Source organism: Canis lupus, chromosome 5 (genome assembly GCF_048164855.1).
Source record: "Canis lupus baileyi chromosome 5, mCanLup2.hap1, whole genome shotgun sequence".
NCBI lineage: Eukaryota > Metazoa > Chordata > Mammalia > Carnivora > Canidae > Canis > Canis lupus.
In genome coordinates, this window is record NC_132842.1 from 64,841,610 (window position 1) to 64,867,442 (window position 25,833).

The following is a 25,833-nucleotide window of genomic DNA, read 5'->3' on the forward strand; positions in this document are numbered from 1 at the left end:
GTTCTTTGCTGTCTCTCCTATTCGGACCTATTCTCTGCTGCGGCCTATTTCTACTAGAACTGTTTTAAAGGCCAATGTAGCCCACATGAGAAGGAAAAGGTAGCCTGTGCTTTCGAAGGGGACTAGATCCTGGTCATCTGTGTGCTTTTCCTTCTTTCCTCTGTGGTGACATCAAGTAGCTATGCTAGAGCTGCCTTCTTCCCAGCCCTTACCACGGGAAGAGAGACCAAAGGTCAAAGGCATGCCACTAGACCTGATAGCCCTACACAAGAGGAAAGAAACCAGGGGGAAGGGAGGTCTCAGAAGTGGTCTTGGGGCCATCACTCCTGTGTCTAATTCTCCACCATCGCTGCCCCCTGACTCTCCTGCCAAGCTCCAGTGGGGCAAGAAGGTAAAGGAACGGGACAGTAGAACGAGACCCCGGTATGGCAGGGAATATCACAAGAAGGAATATCACAATATCACCTGGAATATCACAAGAAGGAATTTTACCTGGTGCCGTTGAGCCAAGAAGCCTTTGTGGTCTCCCGAGTAGGGATGTGATGAAACAGTATTTAAGTAGATCTTTCTGGGAGAAGTGTTTATGGGATGGATTAGAGCAGAGAGTCCCATGATCTCCAAAAACCAGTCAATCTTGGCTTCTATCCTCTGGGCTTTTCTCCATAGAACTCTGTTGAGGAGATGGGTTTTCTGTTGGTGTTGTAGGTCACTCACATCAGAAAGGAGTGCTGTTCCTTAAGATTTTTTTTTAATTATGGAAAAATTTCAGATACAATCAGAAGTGTAGAGAGTAGTCTAATAACCACCCCCTCCCGTGCCCATTCCTGGGCTTCAGCAATGATTAACTCTGGGCTACTTTTGTTTCATGTGTAGTCCCACCCGTCCCGCTCCACCCTGGATGACTTTGAAGCTAATCCAAACATCATATATCTTTAAGATGCTCAGATTGCAAGTGCCCCAGAAGATCTGGAGATTCCATTCTTCTTGAGAAGAAAGGAATCTGGTCTGTTATTACTACGTCATTTAGCGAGGCGAGTGTTGCCCTCCCTCCTCCACGAACATGGCCCAACTCTTCCTTACTTGATATTGTGCATCTTTATGGGAGGAAAATTGCACTCCAGTTATTCTTGTCTGGACATGCTCAGCGGGGGTGATTGCAATGTCATGTCTCTGGGCCACCCCCATCGATATGGCCCCCATCCTGCCATCTTGCCCACCCCCTAGCTCTGCCCACTTTCTGGCTCCAATAGCCTTGTTCTCTGGCATGCTCCCCACTCCTTCCTTCCTCGAGATTCCAAGATGCACAGATGGTCCAGGGAACCACGATAGCCTGAAAAACCAATTTCCCATTTCCCAGTCCCAACCCAGAGCCATCTTGCTCCCATGCACCGTACCAGCCTGCAAGCTGCCGCAGATGCAGGAATCAAAGAGAGACTGGCCTTCTAACGTAAACACGGGCTGACCTTGCGCTTTCAAATTATATGATATCGCGGCCCCCGTCATCCTCCTTGAATAACTAATAAATGCAAAAGAAATTCAGGAGGGGGGGAAAACGCCACAAAAATTATTATTATTACTTAAAGAGCTGGAGAAAGATAGCGAGGTCCTTCTAAAGTTACAACAGCATCTTTAGCAGCTGCAGGGTACATTAAAGCGAGGGGCCGGGGGAGGGAAGATAGGGCATATTTCAAAGCTGACTGCTGAAGTTACAAAAAGCAAGGGGGGCGTTGTGCGGCATACGCCAAGTGTTTGAAGTGGACAAGATTTCTAGCATGTTGCCTTGATGCCTGTACATACTTAATAACAGATGTTTGGTCTCTCTAGGCAGATAATTGTCCTGCTGTAAGGTTGACTTGACCTGCCTGAGCCGTCCAGCTCCGAACCCCACAGCAGTAACAAATGATCCCAGCTTCTCTCTGTTTTACTAGGGGAATGCTCAGCCACGCTTCCTTTTAAGCACATAATTACTCGGCGGCAACCGAAGCCCATACATCCCCCTCTCCTAATGGCCACGGAGCCATTCGGCCGTAATTTATGGGGACAGGGTTCAAAGTTTTAATAATATTTGGATAATATCATTGCCCACACGTCGGTGGCGTCATGATGAATAGAAGGAGAGCGGGCTGATTTCGATTCCATGCATGACAGTGCGAGCGTTAACGACTGGGTGCCCGCCACGGCCTTTATGGAAACTGCCACCAGGCCATCAGCTCATGAATTATAGATCTGGGCATGAAGGATTATAAACAGCAGTGGGGATCACACAGGGACGCTTGTTCATGAGGAACTGTCCTGTTAGCGCCTCTTCCTTATGCAGATAAATGAATTGCAGGGAATACCAAAACGGCGTAAATAAACCCTTAGTGGATAACATATTAGCACATCAACATAAAAAACCCAGCGCTGGGGCCTGCCCGGGGATATTTATGTTTATACTCTCTGCTCAAGTGGCTTCCTTGGTTTTTTGGCTTTTGCCTGCTCACCTCATAATTCGCACATCCTAACGGCACCTCTGGGCACGTTTCTCGGATGCTCTGCGGAGCCTGTGGGCATCTGCGCACCAGTTGGCTCAGAGAATCCCTTTTGGGCGGGCAGACGGGTGAAGGATGCTCACGCAGTTGCAGACGCCCCGAGGATGGCCTTGGGGAGCCCGGAGAGCCGCGCCCGGGCAAATGCTGCTGGGTTAAAGAGGAGGCATCTCCGTCCCGAAGAGCAGAGAGTAGAGACCCGTCTCATCCATAAACCAGGGAGGGAAGGGCCCTAAGCATGATTGAGTTCAACTCACACTGTTGCCAAAGAGCAGGTGGCCAAAGCGAGTCCCGGAGAGGAGAAGGAACTCCCCCTAAATTGTACCACTTTGTTGCCAAGCCAAGATTCCTGACTCCCGAACGTTGCCCCAGGCGGCCTTATCTGGCCGGGGTTTTCTCTCCCCAAAATGTAAACATTCAACACCAGTCCCAAATGATAGTGTTAAGACTAAAACAACGTTTGCCAACTTCCTCCTGCTAATCTAGACTGACTCACCCTGAACTTTGACAAGATTCGCGTGCCATGAGCAATCATTGAACTTACACACTCGATATCCATTTAATCTGAAGGATTTATTTGGAAAGAACAGCAATTATAGCTGCACCTCAGAATAACTGGGCAACTGCACATTTAAGTCTCTTTAAATAGCTTACCGGAGTTCTAAATAGCTCCCCTACGCCCAGGTTCTGAGCTCTCGCAGAGACCCCGGGGCAGTCTGGAGCAGGTCTCTAACATCCCGGCTTCCTTCTCTACAGTGAGGCACTGTGTATAATGCTTTCTGCTTGCCCGGGGCATCTAAAGACATGGCATCTTCTTGCTTACCCTGCCAGGGAAAAGGAGGTAGCAGAAAGACAGTAACATTTATCGAGCCCCAACATTTTCGGAAATGATCACGCCCAAATTCATTTTAGTTTGGTTCCTAGTTTTATGAATTTATGAACATGTGTCTACAGCCCTATCACCACCACTACAATCGGGATGCAGAACAGCTCATCAACCCCAAATCTCTCTTCTGCTAGTCTTTTAAAAAGTCAAACCCTCTCCCGATCCCTAACCCTTCACCCCCGTCAACCACTGATCTGTTCTTCATCATTATACTTCTTTTAGGAATGTCATTTAAATGGAATGATACAGTATGTAACCTTTGGAAACTGGCTTCTTTCACACAGCATTATTCCTTTGAGACCCATCCAAGTAGTTGCCTGTATCTACAGTTGCTCCTTTTTTTTTTTTTTTTTTTTTTTTTTTTTTTCCTCCTGGGTAGTATTTGATTGCAAAGCCTCTGCTTAGGGTCAGGCGTGTACCAGGCACGTTACGGGATGATAATAGCAGCTAACGGATAGGAAGCTCTGGCCTGGTGTTTTGCCATATTAATTCCTTTAACTTCTCTATGTCCCGGTGGGGCAGCTACTAGCGCCATGTCGGTTTTGTAGATGGGGAGACATGCAGGGAGAGAGGTTACCTAGCTTACCCAAAGTCACACAGTAGGTAAGTTCAGGAACCTCCTGTAAGGGTAGAGCGGGGTCCAGCCTTGTATTTCATAATAGGAAAAAGTAATCATAAATGTCTCTGGCAGGGAGATGAGAAATCTAAATCCCCTGGAAAGTGTAAATGGTAGACAGCAGTCCCTTCCAGAGCAGGCTGTACTGGGGATTGGGGACAACTGACAGGACCAGGATATAACAAGGAAAGGGGACCAAGGGTTCCTTCTACTGCATGTCACTAAGGACCACTTGCAGAGTCGATGCCTACTCACACACAACCTACAAGAGAATGATGCTATATATAATGCTATATATAATATAAATGCAGTAGCTAATTAATAGGAAACTTCCTAGCCTCCACCATCCTGCCTAGTCTCAGAGACTGGGAAGGGAATCAGGTCTGAGAATTTGGGATTAGTTACCATGAATCCCAGGGCTGCTGACCCCAGGCCTCCAGAAGGGCAGTCATCAGCCTTCTTATCCAGCATCCTTCAAAGCCTGAGACACTGCTTCCTTTTTCGGAACCATAACTGCTTATAAGCATAGATGTAGAACCAAGTGTCAGCTCATCCCAGTAATGTACATGTGGGGAAACTGAGGCCCAGAAAGAGGATGGAATTGCCCAAAGGCACACAACAAATCAGTAGCCTATCCTGAACTGTGGGACCCTCCCCTCACTGACTCATTCATTCACCCACCCATTCAACAACTACCGGACTGAACCTGTGCAAAGCACTTTTCTAGATGCTGGAGACAAATGATGAATAAGATATTGTACGTGCCCTCATGGGGTTATAGTTTGGGCAGGAAAAAGGACACGAAACAAATGATCACAAACAAACAACACTTAAACTGTAATAAAGACTATAACATTGTCTTAAGACTCGCAGGCAGCGTGTTTCACCATAAACTTTGCTGTTACCATCTCCTAAAGGGACAAGGGTGAAATTTCCTATAGCAGCAGAAGCCTCCATGAGTCGTCTAAATAAAGTCAGGCAAAAAATACCAGTTCCATAGTCCTACAGCTTTTTATTATAGCTATCGAATGCTGCCTTCCAAGCATCACTCACAACCTGTCATGAGGCACAGCTGAGTCTATTGGTCCCCACACTGGAAAGCATCAACCACCTCAACAGAGCGTTAATAGCATCTGAAAGAGGGACAGGTGAAGTGAGATTTTACCAAGATTCCGAATCTCTGCCTTAAGAACAGTTTCCAAAGCGGCGGGAGGGAGAGTTGGTTAAAATTTGGCAACCGCCACATTGTAATAGTTTGGAACTGATGGAAACAGCAGGGTGATTTTGAGGGGGGCGTTTCAGAGAGTCTTAGGGTATAAAACGTTGCTGGATGCTTTCTATCGAAGTGTTTATGGGATATTCCTGTAATGAACAATAAAGTTAATTGACTGGGCAAAAGTAGTCATAGAATAGGAACGTTATGCTAATGAAGACAATAGACTAGTAAAGCCATGGTACTGTAAATACTAAAGCCATGTGGGGTAGATGACTTTGGTTCTCATAGAAGTAATACCTGGTTATTCTAAGCCCGTCCAAAGAGATAATAATAATAGTAATAATAATAATAATAATAATAATAATAATAATAATATCATCTCCCCTTCCATGCCAACCAGTGAGTGTTAGGAAGGTATGAGGAAACCCATTTTATAAATGTTCAACTCGGAAGTGGAGAAGGGCAAAGAAGCTCATCCTGAAGCCTCCAGTTCAAAGCAGGAGAACCCAGATTCAAAGGCAGGCTGTCTGTCTGTCTGTCTGTCTGTCTCTGTCTGTGTTTTACTAAACCCAGCTAAAGAAATAGAAGATGAAAATTACCCTTCATCTCATCACCAATAACCAACTGGGACATTTTGGTGATTGCCTTTTGAGTGTTCTTTTCTGTGTAGAGGTGAATGTACATAATTTTACTCACAGTTCAATTATTTCTACTCAATTGTCTCTAGCTCTTTGTTCAAGTCATGTTTTTCTTTCTTGCTGGCTCAAATCCACTGTCACTTTTTCTGGGAAAACACTGCCAAGTTCTTTGGGAAACCACCTTGCATCTTCCACTGTCAGCCATGCCATTCAAATGGGGTTCACCACCTACCCTACCCTCTGTCTGTTTCAGAGTTGACTTGGATTTGAGTCAAAGTGATTGATTCTGGGAGTCATGTTATGGAAGTCAGGCCTATGAGGGTCCTTCTAGAAATTTTTTTGAGAGCACGGGGAAAGCGGGGGGGCGGGGGGGGGGATGTCCACTTTTCTCCAAAATTTCTAGGCATAAAGATTCAATAAGCGTAAAGTTGCCAGTGACCATCTTTGGTATCAACTGGGGAAAGTCTGTCTGAAAACGAAACCCACAAAGAAGAAAGCATAACCGATATACAGTATTCTGATAAGGTGCCTAAGCCCCTGGAGCCAACTCTGCCTAAAGCTTTTTGAACTGTTTTGAATGATGCAGTGTAGAAGTCAATAAACTCCTTATATGGCTTAAACTAGTGTAAGTCAGAGTCTAGCTCACAAACCTAAAATCCATAGGATTTTTCCAATTGCTCTAAGACCTTGAATCTCATACCTAAGCCAGGACAGTTGAGAGAGAATCCTCAGTAACTCACAGTTCCTTCATGACCACCCCTCACCTCCTTCAGCAGCAGTTTATACTGTTCAAACTTTTGTATTTTGTATAAGCTTCTCATTCTGTCCTGAATGAACATTCTCCCAAGTCCAACTGGAGAAATTTGCCTCAGACTGAAAAGCTGAATTAAGAGTCATCTCTGTAAAGACTACTTACTGCCCAGCCACCATCACCACCACCACCACTACCTCCACCACCATCTCCATCACCACCACCGCCTTCTCTATCACAATCACCATCACCACCACCTGTCCTGCACTAGTCATGCAGCCTTTGTACCTTTTCAGAAAGGTTATCGCAGCACTTGCAGGGGCTTTGCAAGTTGTCTGTACAAGCTGTTTGTATACTCACTAGACAGGGAGCTTCTTGAGGACAGGGATCCCTTGACTTAACTCTGAGCCTTCAGCAGCTTGCAAATGGCTTTGCCCAGAGCAAGCAGGCTACTTTCACTGAATGATGGAACATGAGATTCTGATGAAACCCAGATTCCTGAGCAAGAGGCTGAGACAGGGCTCCTGGCTCACTCCCAAGTACTATGAGGAGGAAGAGGAGGAGGAGGAGGAGGAGGAAGAGGAGATCTATCACTTCATGCCAGTCATTGTGCTGGGGTCTGAGAATTGAAGAGGAGGTCTGGGAAGGGTTCCAACCCAAGGAGTTCCCATTCAGTAGACTCCTTGGAGGCTTGCACCAAGCCATGATTTAACCAGTGCTCCAAGCCTTGTGTCTTACTCAACAGGAACCGGAAGTCAGCCAATATTTGTTAACTGAAATGAGTTTTATTTCCATTTATTGAATTTTTAACCTTAGAATTAAATCCTCTCATAGTCTTCAAATTTCAGGGGTGCATTAGAAATACCCTGGATGGCTTGTAAAACAGATTGCTGGCCCCTCACCTGACGTTTCAGATTCAGCAGGTTGGTGTGGATCCGATTAGCTAATTTCTAACAAGTTCCCAGGTGGTGCTGGTGCTACTGATCCTGGGACCACAGTAAGAACCACTGCCCCAGTGGAAAATGAGCAAGAAGGGCCTGGGACTGTGGATCTAGGAGCCCAGGAAAGACCACACTTCCCTACTCCAGCTTCTCCCATCTTCCCTACCTCGCGAAGGGCCTTCCTGGGCCACCAGGGCAAAGGTCAGAGGCTTCAAATGAGTCCAGCCTAGAAGCTGGGACTGGGGCCTGAGTGGACCCTACCTGGGGAAGGGACAGATCCCTGGGTCTGAGGGTTCCTGTTTAGCCAACAAACAGAAGGAGCCAAATCCCCAACTGGACCTGCTTTTTTAGTAAACACAGTGCAGGGCCGCCTGTGTAAACATGCATTGTCTACTGGGGATTAAGAGGAGCAGGGGCTGGGCTCTTTTTTTTTTTTTTTCCGTTCTTTCCTTTTTTTTTTTCTTTTTTTTTTTTAAAGCACTGAGAAAAGCCATTAAGGGATTAACACCCCGATTTATGAAAATGGAGGATGATAAAGGAACAATGGGGTGACAGCATTGTGTAAACGACATTGATTCATTTCAGAGACAGGACTGTTAACTGGGAGAAATGGAGAAATAAATGGAACAATGAGGAGATGCTTTTACCAGCTTGTCATTAATTAGCCGAGAGTACAATTGTTTTATTGTCCTTTTTGAAAAATACAAAATTGGTAGGAAAATACAAGCAGTGAGCGAAGTGATTATTCTGTGTCACCGGCTGACATCTGCTTTTCCTTTTCTCGTGAAGCTCATCTCCGGAAGTGGTTTAAGAAGGTAGGAAAAGAAACTTTCCCCCGGAAGAAGGTTCTGATGGGGTTTGGGAATGCAATGACCACCCCCACCAAGTATCCCCCCAAACTTCTTGCCCTGGGGAAGGTGGGCTCCACCCTGGTCCTCTCTGGTCTTCACTGGGGAGGGATGGGGGCTGGGAGGTGGCCCCCCAGGAGGTCTCCAGCAGCAGGTGGGAAGGGACAGGAGCCTGAGGAAAGGGAGGTGAGCTTCTGGGGGCAGGGAGGCCTGCATGGTGGCCTCCCCCACCCCAACCCCCAGTCCCCCACCTGGGCTTGGTGGCTGGGCCAGTGTGGCTCTGCAGGCTCTGATGAGGTTCCCTCTGTCATTCATGTCATGTATAGCTGGGAGCCAAGTGTTCAAAACATACCCACGTTGGGCTGCATGTAATGCACAGGCTTCTCCAGATCAGGAAAGTGGGCTCCAAACAAAAGAAAAAAGCAATGGCTTTTCCACCCTGCTTGCAGGAAAGGCACATTTCTGGCTCCATGGTATTTTTAAAAGGACCCCTCCAGGTCCAGGAGGGCTTCCATTAGTATGACCTGAAGGGACAACGCAGGACACAAGCTTTGGGTGCTGCAGACTCTCCAGGCTGATACACACAGCCTGTCCGCAGGGACTCTTGATGGACTAGGTTGGGCATGTGCCACCTGGGCCATCCTCACCCAGCCAGTGCAGTAGGGCCAGGCTGCCTGGCGCAGTCCTGGCCACCCCTCCATGTGTAAGGGCCATTTGGAAATCTGAGCACCCCGTGTTTAGATTCCAACATGTCAGATTAGAGGGAAGTTGGCCAACTCTGGCAATTTCTAGGAGTCAAGCAATCACCTAAGGGTTAATGGCACGTATAAAGAAGAGAGGCTCAAAGAAGCAAACAGTGTGCCTGGCAAGGAAACTGTAAACAGCTTTCCCATTGTTCTTGCCTTCTGTGACTGTTGGTCATTGTTTGGCCTTTAATCTGGAAACACTATGGATATAAATATAGCTATCTTTATAGCATTGTATCTTTGCAGGCAACGATAAAACAATGCCTCTTTGAATCTCTAAGCTTTATATTTATATAAAGATATCTTTATTCAGGAAGATTATGTCTGTATGTCTCCCATAGAAATGTTGGGCTATCATAGACTTTTATCCATTCGTACCACACACTCAGTGTCCCCTATGTGCCAGGCACTGCTCTAGTGCGAGCACACAGCGGTAAACAAACAAGAAGCCCCCCGCCCCACCCCCTATAGAATTTATATTGCTGGGTATGAAAATAGACAATAAAATGTAAGAAATAGGTCACGTTATAGTACTAGAGAGAAAAACGAAGCAGTCTCAGAGGTAGGGAGTTGGGAGGAAGTGTTATTTTATATGAGGTGGTCAGGCATTCCTCCCTCAGAAGGAAACAGTTGAGTGGAATCCTAAGCTGGCAGCCAGGCTGAGGAAGGGTGATGCAGGCAGAAGGCAGAGCAAGTGCAAAGGCCCAGAGGCAGGAGTATACTCGGTGGGTTTGAAGCACAGAAAGAGCCAATTAGGCTGGAGGACAAAAAGGAACAAAGTTCAAGGGGCACCTGGGTGGCTCAGTCTGTGAAGCATCTGCCTCTGGCTCGGGTCATAATCCCAGGGTCCTGGGATTGAACCCCATGTTGGGGGGCCTCCCTGCTCAGGAGGGAGCCTGCTTCTCTTTCTCCCTCTATGCCACCCCTCCTGCTTGTGCGCTCTCTCTGTTTCTGTTAAGTGAATGGAAAAGAAAGAAAGAAAGAAAGAAAGAAAGAAAGAAAGAAAGAAAGAAAGAAAGAAAGAAAGAAAGAAAGAAGGAAGGAAGTTAGTTCAAGACAAGGTGCTTTTAAGGCCATTGGTGTTTACGCTGAGGGCACTGGGGCCACTGAAGGGTTGTAGGCACAGGAGTGACATGATCTGAGGTCTGAGGTCAACAGGACCATGCGGACTGCAATGCAGAGAACAGACCAAAGACCAGGTGTGTGGCTTGTATCCTCAGCAAGGCCCTACGTTCTCCAGGGTCCCTACAGGGGCCAAGCGGGAGCGAAAGGGAATGAATGCTAGAGAACGGCAGGCAGCCTAGGAACAGGAGCCTGCACGCTGGTCTAAAAGGGCAACCACTCCTGCGGCTCAGTGACCCTGAGAGGTAGGAGCACGCAGTGGCCAAATATTGTCATTTTCAAGCAAGGCTGCATTTTTTAAGTGAACTCACCTGATTTTAAACCTTTTACAATTAAACAATGCAAACTTGAGGCCAGACAAGCCATCAGTTTATACCCCTCCCTGAAACTCTCATCAGCAAGGAAGAACTCATACAACATCTCCTTGCCCTTTGCTCTTGCTCTTCTTGCTTCCAGGAAACTCAGGAACTTTAATTTTATTTTTATTTTTTTAAAGATTTTATTTATTTATTCATGACAGACATGCAGAGAGAGAGAGGCAGAGACACAGAGAGAGAAGCAGGCTCCCTACGGGGAGCCCGATGTGGGACTCGATCCCAGGACTCCAGGATCACACCCTGGGCCAAAGGCAGATGCTCAACCGCTGAGACATCCAGGTGTTCCGGGAACTTTAATTTTAAAAGCATCATCATGGGATCCCTGGGTGGCTCAGTGGTTTGGAGCCTGCCTTGCCCAGGGCACGATCCTGGAGTCACAGGATCGAGTCCCACGTCAGGTTCCCTGCATGGAGCCTGCTTCTCCCTCCTCGTGTGTCTCTGCCTCTCTCTCTCTCTATCATAAATATATAAATAAATCTTCAAATAAATAAATAAATAAAAGCATCATCACTATCCTGCAAATTATTGGCAAAAGTCATCCACTTTCTTCTTCCGGTCCTCCTAGCTTATTGTGGCTTTAAATGTCCGGTTGCAGAACGTGTGCTTTTTGTTACAAGTGATCTCCAGTTCTGTTAAATGGGGAATAGATTCTAGCAAACTTACACTGCGGGGGAACAGCTACCCTCTTCTGCATCCATGTGAGGTAGGTGCTCAGGGGAAAGAAAAGCATTGTGAGAACAATACCTTATGAAAAGTTTGCTGTTGTGAGGCTCACGTCCTCCTGGCTGGAGGTGTCCCAGGATCAGAGCTAGTTGCCCCTTCTCCGCATCCTCCTCCACCCCTTGCAGATTCTGTTGCGGCCATTCCCCGCCTTCCTAATTGCTCCTGTTCTGCTCAGATGATTTAAACTCAAAATGGGCCCTGTCTTTAATATCCACACTCCCGATGCCAGCTCAGCCTGCCCGCTGCTTTGATTCCGTAGAAAGGCACCTCTGGCTCATGCCAGTTGGAACCCACGGGAGGGGAAATCATTTGCATCTCATGTGCCAATTCTGGTCAGTTGGAAGTGGCTATATCAAAAGCACATGTGTTAAGAAGGAATCTGAGGTCATGCTTAGGTTAAGTAGGAAAATGCAGGCTGGTAGATTAGGGATGTTTGCTGTCATTAGCAATTAGGCCTTTGCCCATAGTGGGAGGAGGGGCAGGGGAGAAATTAGTGCCTTCCCTTCTAACAGTCTCCTACGGAGGCTCAGGTGAAGCCACCAGATGTAGGCGGCACCCATTTTGTTTGGCCAACTGTCATCAGCCTTCAATGGCAAGAGCCCTGGATTCAATTTTTTTCACAGGCTGCATCACCTTTGTCAGTTCCTAAACCTCTGAGCCTCAGGTCCTCATCTGTAAAAAGGAAGTAACGTTTGGATCCTATCTTACAGAACAAAGGGGATGATTAAGTGTAAAGAACTTACCTTGGCCCTTGTTAAGTACAAGTAGACATTCAATATTATCTATTACTGCCATTATTATCAGGTTTTTTTGGGAGAGTCACTCTTGGGTCCATGTCTCACCATGTCCTTGCCTCATGCTCTCTGCCATATGCCCTGCCCTCTGGGAGGTCATTACCCTTCACGATCTTGGGCTGTGGCTGAGGCTCAGCTCCCCATCAGCGTCCTTCTCCCCAGCTCCCCACTGCTCTATTCCCGAGGCTCCCCCAAGGCTGACTCTTGTTCCAGGACTGGAAATCCAATGAGTTCACTGGACCCTTCACCATCTTGACTCAGCCATGGCCAGTCTGTAAAAGAAGAGCCCACGTTGCACCACTGGGCAGGTAGACTCAAGTTAAGCATACCCAACGCTGAGACTCTCAGAGGCAGGGGCCCCTGGTGTCAGCCACAGCATCCACCCCACCTCTATCCCTGTACCAGGGAGTCCTTGCTGGAAAGTTTCTAAGAGGTTGACTGTCGGGGGGGGGGGGGGGCGGGGGTTGCAGTATCAGCCTGTGACCTTGACTGTGTCCCTGCAGTAGACTGTAGAGAGCCTGGGGGCAGGACATATCTAGGTCACCATGTGGCCCCCACCCCAGCACTGGGGGATACTCAGGAAAGGCTTGGCAGGTGAGAGACGGCCACATCTGGACTCCAGTCCTGATTCTTCCAGAAAAGAGTTAAGATAGCAGGGCCCGGCCACTTTGACTCTGCAGGCCTATGTTTTTACATCAGAGAAAAGGGGTAAAATTGCTGTTATTTCACTGAGTTCCTGCAAAAGCATATGATTTACTTATGAAAAAAAGGAAAACAGGGCACACTTATGATTAGTCGTCCTTACAGATATTCCCTTAAACTTGGTATTAGTCAGCCATGGACAAAAGTGCATTGGTCAGCACCCTTCTTCAGGGGACAGAAACCCAACTTCCACTGCCCTGGGCCAAATCAATTGAAGAATTAACAATGAGGAATTTACTGGCTCCTGCAGCTGAAAGGTATGGGAACAAGAAATCCTGGTTCCAGGGTATCCCACCTTTTTGCTTTGAGAGGCATCTCAGCCTGGACCCCAGAGCCAGACATCCTGGGTTCAAAGCCTGACTCTGTCACATTAGAGCTACAGGATCTTGGGTGAGTCAGTCAACAACCTGGACCTCGGTTTCCTCATCTGTTGATATGGGAGGGGTAAGAATAGGACTGACCTTGCAAAACCCTTGTGAGGATTAAGTGATGCGATATATGATAGTTATCAAAGCACCTGACACATTGTAAGCGCTATAGTATTTGTTTTATTTTTTATTTTTTTTAATTTGAGAGAGAGTGTGTGTGTCGAGTAGAAGGGAGGAGCAGAGGGAGAGGGAGAAGCAGACTCCCCACTGAGCAGGGAACCAGACACAGGGCTCGATCCCACAACCCCAAGATTCCCTGAGCCTAAGTCAGATGCTTAACCCACTGAGCCACCCAGGCGCCTTAGGCTATAGTATTAATTGGCTTCTATGATTATGAATTTTTTAGTGGCTAGTTTTGCATAGTTATTCTTTTGGTTAGCCAACTCATTAACCTCTTATTTGGGGAACATTTGCCACTTTTTGGATCTTGGAAGGTGCAGAGCCCACCTTCCTCAGGCAAAAGATGAAAATGGCAGATGTCCATCCTCCCAGCATTCCTCGGAGCCAGAGAGGAGGCCTGTCACCTGTGTTCTGCCGATCAGAAACATCCACCTAGGTTATTAATTTATTACCCGTGATACAAAAAGGTTGGGCCTGGGAAGTATTCTTGGGGTGGTGGTGGCCCTCACAGCAATGCAGAGTCCCCAGGGCAGCTGTGGCAGGAGCTAGGAGAGCAGCTGGCAGGGTGCCCCCAGCATGGTCAACTGTGTCTCTCTGGTGCCTTGCAGTGGTGGCATTCGTGCCCTTACCAGAACTTTCTGTGACACCATTCAGGTGTTTCCCTGCTATGTGGCCTTGGAGCCTGGCTCGCCACCTCTACTAGCAAGGGTGATGAGCCACCCATATCCCTCAATTCATTTCTCTCCTGCTCAAGTCAACCAGAGTCGGCTTCTTTTAACTAAATACCCTTCCTGATTCAATAATGCAGGACAGAGACATTTCTTAAAGCTCTGATAGGGTTTCGGCTTTAATCCTTTTCAATGACTAACCTCTTAAGGATGCCTCTTACCATGACCAAGCCGGAGTGGCATGCCTAGGTGCTAGGACCCTGCAGCTGGCAGTGACTGACACCCCTGCATTATCAACAGGCAAATGCGGCCAAGACTGTTGCCAAGAGCCCTGGAATGTGTGTTCTGCTCACTACTGACCACGCTAGGGTGCCACCTGGACTCCTCAGGGAAGACGGGGATGAGAGGAAGTTGTGGAGGAGGGAGGAAATGCGGAGAAGCTCGTGGCAGCCATGTGCTTACTGTACTAGAATCAAATACAAAGATCTCAAGGGCACAGAAAAACATGGCCTGGCCACTGCCCGGAGAAAGCTCCTTGGAGAGGAAGCCAACTCGTTTCTAGAGGCTTTTAAGGTACTGGCAAATTAAAATCAAGCAGCCTGATGTCCTCAGCTGAAATCTCCTTCCTGCAGTAGCTTCTGAGTCACAACATGTTATGGTCACTAGTTACCGTCCTTCCCTTTGAGATGACCAAACAGCTGCAGGGCATTAGCCCTGGTGAGGGTTGGGGGAATTGGGTTTATTCATTGACCTCAGAGGCAACAGCAGGCACCTGAATTACCTGAAGGGCCCATTAAAATGCAGATTGCAAGGCAGCACCTCAGAGTTGATGGTCTGGGGGGGAGGCCTGAGATTTTGCATTCTGGCAAATTCCCAGGTGATGCTCATACTTCGAGAACCATTGACTTAGGATGAGTGATTTACAGTTTCTTCATCTATCAAATGGGCACGGTGACTCATTTTGACCTCACGAGATGGTCCTAAGTGTCCATTACATTCATGGATGTGAAAGTCCTGTGTAGAACTGCACAGTCTAAATCTGAGTTGTTTGTAATACTGCAATAACAAATGTTCCCAGAGTCAAGCTAGAGTAGGGCTCTGCAGTCATAAGGAACGTGCTTGTTGAACCCTGTAATGTGCTCAGGACCGTTCAGAGTACAGGAAGTGTGGAAATGATCCCTGACACCCCCATCAGCAGCCTGTCCCCTGAGATTTTTCATTTTACACTCAAGAAAACCCTTTGGTTGAGTATCTTTGTTTTACAGGAGAAAATGGTAGCCCCAAGACATGAAGAGACTTCCCATAGGCCACCAAGAGTGGGCACTTTCTGGGGTGCCTGGGCATCTCCTCACCAGCCCTGTCTCTTCTTAGAGCTGACTTTCCACCTTCAGGGCTTGATTTGATGTCATCTTCATGCTTTGTGACCCTGACACTGTGGCCAGAATTGTTGGATCAAAGGTTGACCCTTGACCTAAGCTGGTCCAATTAGTATCTCCCTCCTGGAAATGTAGAACTTCTACTAAGAGACACTGACTGTGTGTGTTGACCGGAGGATGGATGTGTGAGAAGGAAGAGGGATAAATCCCTCTTTAAAGCAACAGAGACAAGATCCAGAGTGTTTCCAGTAACTTCGTGGGATCCCACTGTATTCCTAACTCTGGATTCCATAGTAGAGAGTAAAGTTTTTTATTTTTGTTGTAAGTGAAAGAAAACTTATATCAAACTTGTATAATAAAGATATTACTGAATGTCACTCATGTAACTAAAAAATCCAGAGGTAGTTCTGGCTTCAGATAGAGCTGATTTGGTAACTGATATGACCAAGGACTCAATTTCTCCCTATCTCTCTCTTCTGCCTTTTGTGATGAAGAATTATTCTCAGGAACCATAGGGTCCTTTGCAGCTCTCGGCTTTTTTTTTTTTTTTTTTTTTTGGTGGTGGTAGCAAAATGGCTGCGGTAGTTCCGGACCTCACATCATAACCCAAGTTATTAAAAGGGAAAGAAAAATCTCTTCTAGTTGACCCTGTACACATCCTTGGATTCCCTGTCATTGGCCAAAACTAGGCCATGTACCCATCTCAGAACCAATGGATAAGGAGATAAGCTATATGTCCTTTAGATTAAATCAGGGAGAGCTCTGTATTGGAGCTAAGGCAAGAGTCTATCCCTTCCACACTACACCACTGAAGATGGAGGGAAGAACTGCCCAAAGGACAAATGAGCACTTTTGGTGGAGACAGGAGGCAAGGGAGAGATGTTACAAAAACAAGCAACGCATTCCTACTATATCTTGTAGCCTTAATAAATGATTCTTTAAAAAAAAAAAAAAATCTTTCTTGGAGCGCCCGGGTGATTCAGTTGGTTGAGGGTCTGACTCTTGATTTTGGCTTAGGTCATGATCTCCTGGGTTGTGAGATTGAGCCCAGCCGGTATCAGGCTCCACACTCACTGGGGAGTGTGCTTAAGATTCTCCCTCTCCCTCTGCCTCTCACCACCCCTCCTTCTCTCTCTCAAATATACAAATAAGATCTTTTTTAAAAATTAAAAATAAAAAATCTCTCCTGAGTGAATTTCTAGCTTTTAACCAAGGAGTCCTAGCTAACTAGGTGTGTGTGATCTTCACACCTTTTCCTTTAACTAATTTATTCAAAATTGTTCCTAGGAGCTCCTGGGATACCCTTGCCCAGTTTATGTAGGCAAGGAGAGAGAGGAGCCAGATCTCACTCATCAAGGAGATAGAAAGATAGTCAGATTTGATCAAGCTCTGTAGCTCTATAAAAATTTAATTATTGTGACCGATAGTAAGATATAAACAAAATCTAATAGAATGATACTAAGTAAAATTACTAGGACTAATCGAAAATATTTTAAATGCAAATCCTATGTCTTTCATAATGTTTCATTAACTTATAATAATCCATTTCAATCAAAATTTTGTTGCTTGACTCATACTGAAAAATCATAGTTTGAGTCATTTTATTTTTTAAAAAAAAGGCTTTTGTTTTACTACATGTCTCATATTATATGTATAATATTCATATAATATTTTCAAAGAGGAAAACTTTCGAAATCTTACCGGATGAGAATAGCGTATAACATTTCAGAACCATCACAAACAACGTAAGCCATAAATAATGGCGTATAATTTGCAGGATGGGTGTAATTGCCCAGGGAGAAAATGCCAGAAACAATAGCCATGCACCGTTTTAGGAAATGCTGAATCACCAATGTGCATGGTGGCAGAGGACAATGTTGTATGAATAGCACAGACACTGAAATCTCAGAGTCGAGAAACGAACTGCAAGTGTTGGACTTCTAACGTGAAGACGCTTTAGCAGTGCCTTATCACTATGCTTCCCCTCTAGGTTTGCTCAAGAAGAATATGGGACTAAAATTGTGTTTTTGTTTTTTTTTAAAAGATTTATTTACTCATAGAGACAGAGAGGGAGAGAGAGAGAGGCAGAGACACAGGCAGAGGGAGAAGCAGGCTCCATACAGGGAGCCCAACGCGGGACTCAATCCTGGGTTTCCAGGATCACACCCTGGGCCAAAGATAGGTGCTAACCCACTGAGCCACCGGGGCTGCCCTAAAATCATGTTTGAACGCGTGTACAAAAGCACTTTAAATCCACTTCATTTCCAAATTCTAACGATGAGAAAACACTGCATCATATTTACTTGATGGCACTTTTTTCCTGCTTAGTGGCATGTGAAATGGTCACTTAGCGACATCCCAGATTTGACAGAGTCTCCTAACGTAAAAGCTCACAAGATGCAGCCCCACAAAGCTACTATTCCAGTTATAGTGATTTTTTCTTTCCTGCTGAGGGCCATGCTCCAATACTCCGTACACTATTTTCTCCACCACCACCACCACCACCACCACCACCACCCCCCCATGCATACATTGCAGCCTAAGTAGAGTGAAGCTGGGCGTTTAGCACCATCGCTGGTAAGGATGCTATTCGTGGTTCTGTGTGAAAGAGCACGTGCATCTTACAAATGATTTTACAGTAGTACAAATGCAATTATATCACAACTTTTTCTGCGGTGGGACACCCGGTTTCCTCCATGAATCCAAGATCTGGAGCACAAAACATAGTAACCATATTCAAACACATCACCATTTACTGACAGGCACTGATGACTCCCATGCAAATGGAGAGCAGTTCAAATCAACAAATGCTTAGTGTTGTCCAATGAAGTGTAAACAAGATCCGAATAAATGAGTGGGCACATTTACTTCCTGCGCAGGCGTGCGCTCGGTGCTGGTGGATCTCCTGTGCCTTCCAACGCCTCCACCCGGCCGGGATGCATCAGCCAAGCCGCCTTACACCTCTGACTTGTGTCTGCAAAGCGAAGGCTAGAATTAATGGTAGAACCGCGTTACAGCGTGGTGGTGCCTCTTGCAAAGCCTTCTCCTGGTTCGTGGCGGATCACTCCATGACGTCATAATTATCATACAGCTATAGCGTAAATACATAGTTATTTCCATCTCTCCATCCAGATGGTCGGTTACACGATAATTACAGTATGTTTGTACTTACTGGGTTTAATTACCAGATAATCAGAAAGAACATGCAAATTGCTAGGTTGTTGTTACACAGTACACTGAACCAAGTAAAACCTGTGTGCTGCATCAAAGTAAACAAGCTCCTCCACGGGATCGTGCGCGGTAACCTGTGACGACTAGAGGGCCTGAGGTTTGCTGGGGGTCCGCTGTGTGGGTTAGCATTACACGTGCTGAGCTTGGATTAAGGTCCAGATCACAATGAAATGTAACAGGAGACGCTGTCTCAAGCGTAAAACTGGATGGGGGGCGGGGGGCACGGGAGAGGCTGAATGTGGTGCAAGCCCTTGGCTCTGGAGTCCCGCGTGCTCCAACCAAGTGCATTCCAGTGTCACCTGCAAGCACCTCTTCTCAGGCAGAGAGAGATTGCAAACCACCAACCAAGTCACCTTCTAGCTCCCTGGTGCACCCGTTCTGTTGACTAAGACTACAGCCAAGGGTCCCCCTGTGCCGCTGGAAGGGGAGCTGCCCGGGCCAGTGTCTTCTGATTCCCACCATCAGACCACTGTGGCACTTCTGTGGTTGGGTCCCCCGCCCGTCTACCTTTCTCCTTTTGACTTCCACTTGGAATTCCATGGTGTTCCAAAGTAGCCAACTTCATCTCTTGCTCCCAGGACTGAAATCCATGACCTTGGCGATCATTATCTTCCCCCACCCTGCCTGCGGTGACTGGTTGAGAGTTGAACTTGCCCCAAGCCACTTAAGCCACTCCTGGAACTGAACATTTTCTGATGCCAAAATCAAGGCACTTGGTCTTCCCTCCGGAGAGTGATCAAGTCCAAAGTCTCAAAAGCCATTACAAGGCATCGTGCAATGGACAAAGTGGGTCTTTAATGACATCACTGAACTACAGGATCAAGCTCTACCTGAAAGCCAATCTATATTTTCCACTCACATGGGCGAATAAACTCTCTTTTTTGTCTGGGCCACCAACATTTGGGTTTCTGTTATTTACAATGAGAAAAATATTTGCCATAATTTATCATCCTCGCTTGCCACAGAAAATCTCACAAATTATTTTCAGGAAATTTCTGCCTCACTGCCTGGACATGAGCAGTCTTCATGTTCTAATACATCATTTTCCCCCAGTCTTAATGACATATAATTGACATATAATGTTTAGTTTTCTGATTTGATATATGTACATATTGCAAAATGACAACCACAATAAGTTTAACATCTATCACTTCATATAGTTACAAATCATTTTTTCTTGTGATGAGAACTTTTAACATATACTCTTCTAGCAACTTTCAAATATACAATATTGTTAATTAGAGTCACCATCGTATACATTACATCCCCAGAACTTATTTCTCTAAAACCAAGTTTGTAAGACTTATTTATCTTAAAACTGGAAGCTTGTACATTTTGACCACCTTCACCCACTTCTCCCAACCCCATCCCTCCCCTCTTGCAACCACCCCTCTATTCCCTGTATCTATGAATTCAGTTTTTTTAAGATGTCACATATAAGCAAAACTATATAGTATTTGTCTTTCCCTGTCTTATTTCACTTAGCCCTCAAGGTTCACCCATGTTGTTGCAAATGGCAAGATTCCTTCTTTTTTATGGTTGAATAATATCGCATTGTGCGTATCCACCATATTTTTTTTACCCATTCATCTGTCAACGAACACTTAAGTTGTTTCCATATCTTGACTATTGTAAATAATGATGCAGTGAACATGGGAAGGCAAATATCTTTTTGAGATAGTGATTTCACTTCCTTTTAATATCTACCCAGAAGTGGGATTGCTGGATCATAGGGTAGTTCTATTTTTAAAATCTTCAGGAGCCTCCATACTGTTTTCCATAGCAGCTGCACCAATTTACATTCCCACCAACAGCGCATGAAGGTTCTCTTTTCTCTACATCTTCCCCAACACCTGTTATCTCTTGTCTTTTTGGTACTGGCCATCCTAACAGGTATGGAGTGAAATCTCATTGTGGTTTTGATTTGCATTTCCCTGATGATGAATGAGGTCGAGCACTTTTTCATGTACCTCTTGGCCAGCTGTATATCTTGTTTGGGAAAATCTCTATTCAGTTCCTCTGTGCATTGTTTAACCAGATCGCTTATTTTTTTTTATTATTGAGTGGTATGAGTTATTTACATATTTTGGATATTAACTTCTTATCAGATAAATGATTTGCATATATTTTCTCCCACTCTATAGGTTGCCTGATACATCATTTCTAAAGCTTATGCAATGATTGCTTTTCCTGCTGACTTGACACGGCATCCCGGTGCCTACCTATGGGAAAGGCAGCCCCATCTCTGGGAAACGAGAAGCTGAGAAAGCTGTCTTCATCCATGGGTGGGGGCTGGGGAGAGACATACTCACCAAAGGTCTGCACTGCTTCCTGTAGAGAAGTCTGGTAGGGGGATCTGGGCCAGTCAGGTTGAATGTTGCATGTGGTGACTCAAGGTTACAGGTCACGATGGACAGGAAACAATGACACTGCTAGCATGACCACTGACTTATAAAAGCAGAGAGCAAAGGAAAGGCATACTGGCAGAGGGTGGGAAGGGCTTTGGGACAGATATGTGAAGTGGTCTCACACTTATGGGTGAAGAACATGCGTTGGGTCACTCCTGAACATGGGGCCATTATCTGCACCTGAGCCCAAGGCTTGAAGCGGCCATATTGGGCTGGACATCCATTTATCCCCCCAACACTCCTTACATGTCAAGGTACAGAGAAATAGAACTGCCCCAGACATTGAGTTAAAGATACATACACTCCATGGGGCCCTTGTGCTAATCCTTCCTGCATCTCTCAAGTGAGGCAGACGATGAAGCAGTTGTAACACAACATGGCAGTCGCCAGTCTAGAAGAGGGGTGAGATGTCATGGGCAGAATGCAAGAAGACAAACCAGCTCAATTCAGGTTCAGAGACAACTTCCTGCAGGAAATGACATTGCCCTGACACCTGAGAGATGAGAAGCTTTAGTTGAGGGGTGAGCAGGAGGGGATGTGTTCCATGTAGAGGTAAGAGCATTGGGCAGAGAAGAAGGGGGCATAGAGATTTCTAGGAACAGGAGAGGCCTGTGAAGTAGGAAAGGGGGCAGCAGGAGGGCGAGATGGGAAGTGCAGCCCCTGACACAGGCAGGAGCCCACCTTCCCAGGGCTCAGTCAGGTAGGCAGAGGGTAGGGTTTATCACAAGGGTGGTCTCCAACAGACAGAATGGCCTGTTTGATCAGATTTGCCTTTCAGTGGGCTCTCGCCCACATTTTGTCCCAAATATATCTCTAAACCAGTGTTCCAAGGTCTTCTTTTGGGGCATAAAGGGAAAGGGGGCAGTGCCAATAGAGCCCCAAAGGGAAAGGGGGCAAGCCAATAGAACCCCAAACATATCTTCCTATAAAATCCATGTGCAGTAAAAGTGAAGCACGACCCATGGGTTTCAGATGCACACGCACTTCTACCTCCAGCCCCCTTTGCACAGCTGTTTGATGTTCACGATGCCCTTGGAATCCTTTCAATAAATCTTTTTAACTCTGTTTTTCCTCGAAGTAGGAAGCCTTGTGCTCAGCATGTGATTAGGTTGCAAAACCAGCATTTTCTAGACTCTGTTCAGGAGGCATAATGGAGCTCACAACCCCACCAGATGTCCTGCTCCATCCTGGCCACGATGGCCATCACCCACGAGGATACATTGCTAACCTCTTTCTTCTGATTCTATAAAGCTGGAGGGGGACCTTAACCCAAGATGCTGTCAGAATCAGAAAAGAAACCTATATCGTGAGTGTGGCGGCCAAAATTGTGCCTTCAGCTGGCCTCTTCTGGACCAAGACGCATGACAAAGTCAGGAAATGGATTTTCATTTCCATGAGTTGGCATCTCTGACTAGTCATTATCATCAGAGGCAGAGAAGGAGATTATTAGTAAGAATAATGATCTACAGCCACCTTTGACAATAACGGCTACCAGTGATCCAGTTCGCAAGGTGCCAAGTCTGGAACAAAGTACCTTAAATAAATTATCCCACTCCATCCTCACAATAGCCTTGTGGAGCAGAGACTATCATTAATCCTATTTTACAGATGTGGACATTGAGGCCCACTCTCTGGAGGGTTTGAACTCTGGCTATCTCCCTGGAATGTCCACAGTATGCTTCACCCCAGGGGATGCGGGTGGGGCGGAATCCATTCCTTAGGAACAAATAAGAAGCTGGTCCCAAGTCCCCCTGGCCCTTTAGGTCTTGTGCTGCCCAACAGAGGATAGAAATCTGCCTGCTTCCCCAGGCATTTCTCCCTGGTGAACTCCCCTGTTAGAGCCACAGTGCTGAGCCAAGAGAGGTCCAATCACCTGGGCCAAGTTTTCATTAAAATGTGTGCGTGTTTGGGGGGCTTAATGATTATTTTCAGTCCTGGTTCCTGCTTATTTGGTTTGGGTTTTGCACGATTAATTAGGAGCCTAAATTAATGAGAAGGGAAACACGTGTCCAGCTGGTCCTCCCAGATGTTCCTGGAAACAAACTCTCCAATTTGCACAGCATGACAGTGTAAACATGACTTGGGGAACTCGCTCCGAGCTGGTTCAGTACCCAGCACTCCTGGTGGTGAGGAATGGGCCTTGCCTGGAGTCGGCGCTTCCCCAGGTCGGAAAGAAGGCCTCCCGGGTGCTTGCTGATCTGGTTCTCTCTGGTCCCTATGAGAGCGCAGCCACAGTTACACTTCCTCGCCTGAGCCCTGGGAAGAAAGAAATCCAAACTGCAAGCAAGAGACAGAAAAGGAGGGAAATGAGGAATGAGGACAGCCATTCCTAAATAAAGACGTAGAACAGAAAGTTTTCCAAATTTTGGTAGTGATGTCAATTTCACAGGCACCCACGGGTACAGGAGTCCAGTTTTCTTTTCTATCTTATCCCCATGTTCCTGTTGTCTTTCTAATGAGAGCAGACAGGGGCACCTGGGTGGCTCAGTCGGTTAAGCATCTGCCTTGGACTTGGATCATGATCCCGGGGGCCTGGGATCGAGCCTCAGGTTGGGCTCCCTGCTCTGAAGGGAGCCGGTTTCTCCCTTTCTCTCCACCTGCCACTCTGCCTACTTGTGTGTGCTCTCTCGCTCTCTCTCTGTCAAATCAATCAATCAATTTTTTTTTTATGTTATGATAAGAGCAAACAGATCCATTGATTCCAGTTACATCCAATTTGGGGTGGTGACTGAATGAAACTAAATCAGAATCCATTAGGGTCATCCGGTGTATGGAATGAAATGCCATCAGGGGACCCTCCCCATCCTGTAACCAGGAAAAATATTACCAACATTGAAGTGGACAGTTCTAGAAAGTCCACAGTTGGTCAGGGAGCTTTACGTTGTCTCATTTTAGCATATTGGGCACCTGCTGTATTCAGATGCAGAACACCAGGGCCAGGCAACGAACAAGGTAAGCATGATTGCCATCCTCAAAGCACTGATGGTCTGGCTGTACTCCTTCATCAGTCACAAACCTGACCATGTCCGGAAGTTCCCTTGGGTATATATTTAATAGGAATATTATTCAGCCTTAAAAATTCACTTGGGAAAGGCAAATTAAAACCCCAATGAGATGCCTTAGATGGCTCTTAGAATGATATGCCTAAAAAGTAAGCCTTTACCAAAAAAGGAAATCCCTTTTACTTAAAAAGGAACAACATTCTGATGCATACTACAACATAAATGAACCTTGAAGACTTTATGCTAAAGTAAAGGAACTGGACACAAAAAGACAAATATTGTAGGAGGTGCCTGGAGTAGTCAAATTCATGGAAACAGAAAATAGGATAGTCATTACCAGGGCCTGGAGGGAGGGGGCAGGGGGAGTCAGTGTTTAAGGGGTACAGAGCTTCGATTGGGGATGATGATAAAGTTCTGGAGGTGGAGAGTGGTGATGATTGCGCAACATTGTGGGTGTACTTGGTGTCACAGAACTGTACGCTTACAAATGGCTAAAATGGTAGATTTTATGTGCATTTTACCACAATAAGAAAAGAAGGAAGATCTGTTAGGTCTCACCAGACACAGTCCCTGGGTGGGTGGGCAAGTTGAGATCACCCTCTATAAATGATCTCCCATTCTACACCCCTGCTGCAAACCCCTTATTCAAATAGGACCATCACTGATCTACATAGCATGTGTTTAAAAAATATTAACAGCGGGGATCCCTGGGTGGCGCAGCGGTTTGGCGCCTGCCTTTGGCCCAGGGCGCGATCCTGGAGACCCGGGATCGAGTCCCACATCGGGCTTCCGGTGCATGGAGCCTGCTTCTCCCTCTGCCTGTGTCTCTGCCTCTCTCTCTCTCTCTGTGACTATCATAAATAAATAAATAAATAAAATTTAAAAAATATTTAAAAAAAAATATTAACAGCATATTCCCAACACTGCTAGGTGTTGCAAATACAAAGGTAGCCAACACAGAGGAGGTCCTGCCTCAGAGACCTACATTCTAGCAGAGGTCAGCCAATGAGCAAGCACATTGCAAACCCCACCCCAACATGCTCTGTCCTGGCCCTATTTTATGTTTCTACTTACCACTAGTCACAATCTAACATAATACCTATGTTGCTAATTTATCCAGTGCCTGCATCTGTCCACTTGGGTATAAGATTTGTTATAATGATTTTATTGGTGTAACCCAGACCCTAGACAGAATAGTATTTGGCACACTGTAATCATCAATATGGGTGTAAAATAAATAAAAGTAAACAAAAGGATCAAAAGGATCGTTTTTGATTGCCCAAAATACCTTAAAGGAAAGAAACAGTGTTCCGCAAAGCAGTGTAACTTATAGAGAAGAAAAGATAAAATAACTTGGGGTGTAAGATTTTGAATTAGATGATCAGGGAATTTTTTTTTTTCTTAATGACATTTGAACTGGTGCTAGAGGGCAAGAAAAAGATCTTCATGGAACCATCTGGAGGATGAACACAGAGCTCAACTTGGGGCTTGATCTCACCACCACAAGACCACAACCTGAGCAGAAAACAAGATCTGGACACTTAACCAACTGTGCCACCCAGGCACCCCTGCATTGTAGCCATTATTAAGTGTACAACTCAGTGGCACTAAATACATTGACCTTTTTTTGTACAATCATCACCACCATCCATCTCCAGACTTTCCTCGTTGCCCTAAATTGGAACTCGGAACTCATTCCATTATAAGGGCCC

At 46.0% G+C, this 25,833-nt stretch overlaps 1 protein-coding gene and 1 long non-coding RNA gene across 2 annotated transcripts; both read left to right on the top strand.

Moving 5' to 3' along the window:
- The first annotated feature begins 7,100 nt into the window (after nt 1-7,100).
- LOC140634488 (uncharacterized) lies at nt 7,101-15,852 on the top strand. The gene is made up of 4 exons (XM_072828446.1): nt 7,101-7,238; nt 8,293-8,391; nt 14,405-14,677; nt 15,370-15,852. Exons 1-4 carry the CDS (start codon nt 7,101-7,103, stop codon nt 15,505-15,507), a joined length of 648 nt encoding a protein of 215 aa, XP_072684547.1. The 3' UTR covers nt 15,508-15,852.
- A 2,236-nt stretch (nt 15,853-18,088) lies between these two features.
- LOC140633913 (uncharacterized) lies at nt 18,089-19,608 on the top strand. The gene is made up of 2 exons (XR_012031507.1): nt 18,089-18,808; nt 19,290-19,608. It is a non-coding gene; the product is annotated as an uncharacterized lncRNA (long non-coding RNA).
- The last annotated feature ends 6,225 nt before the right edge of the window (nt 19,609-25,833 follow it).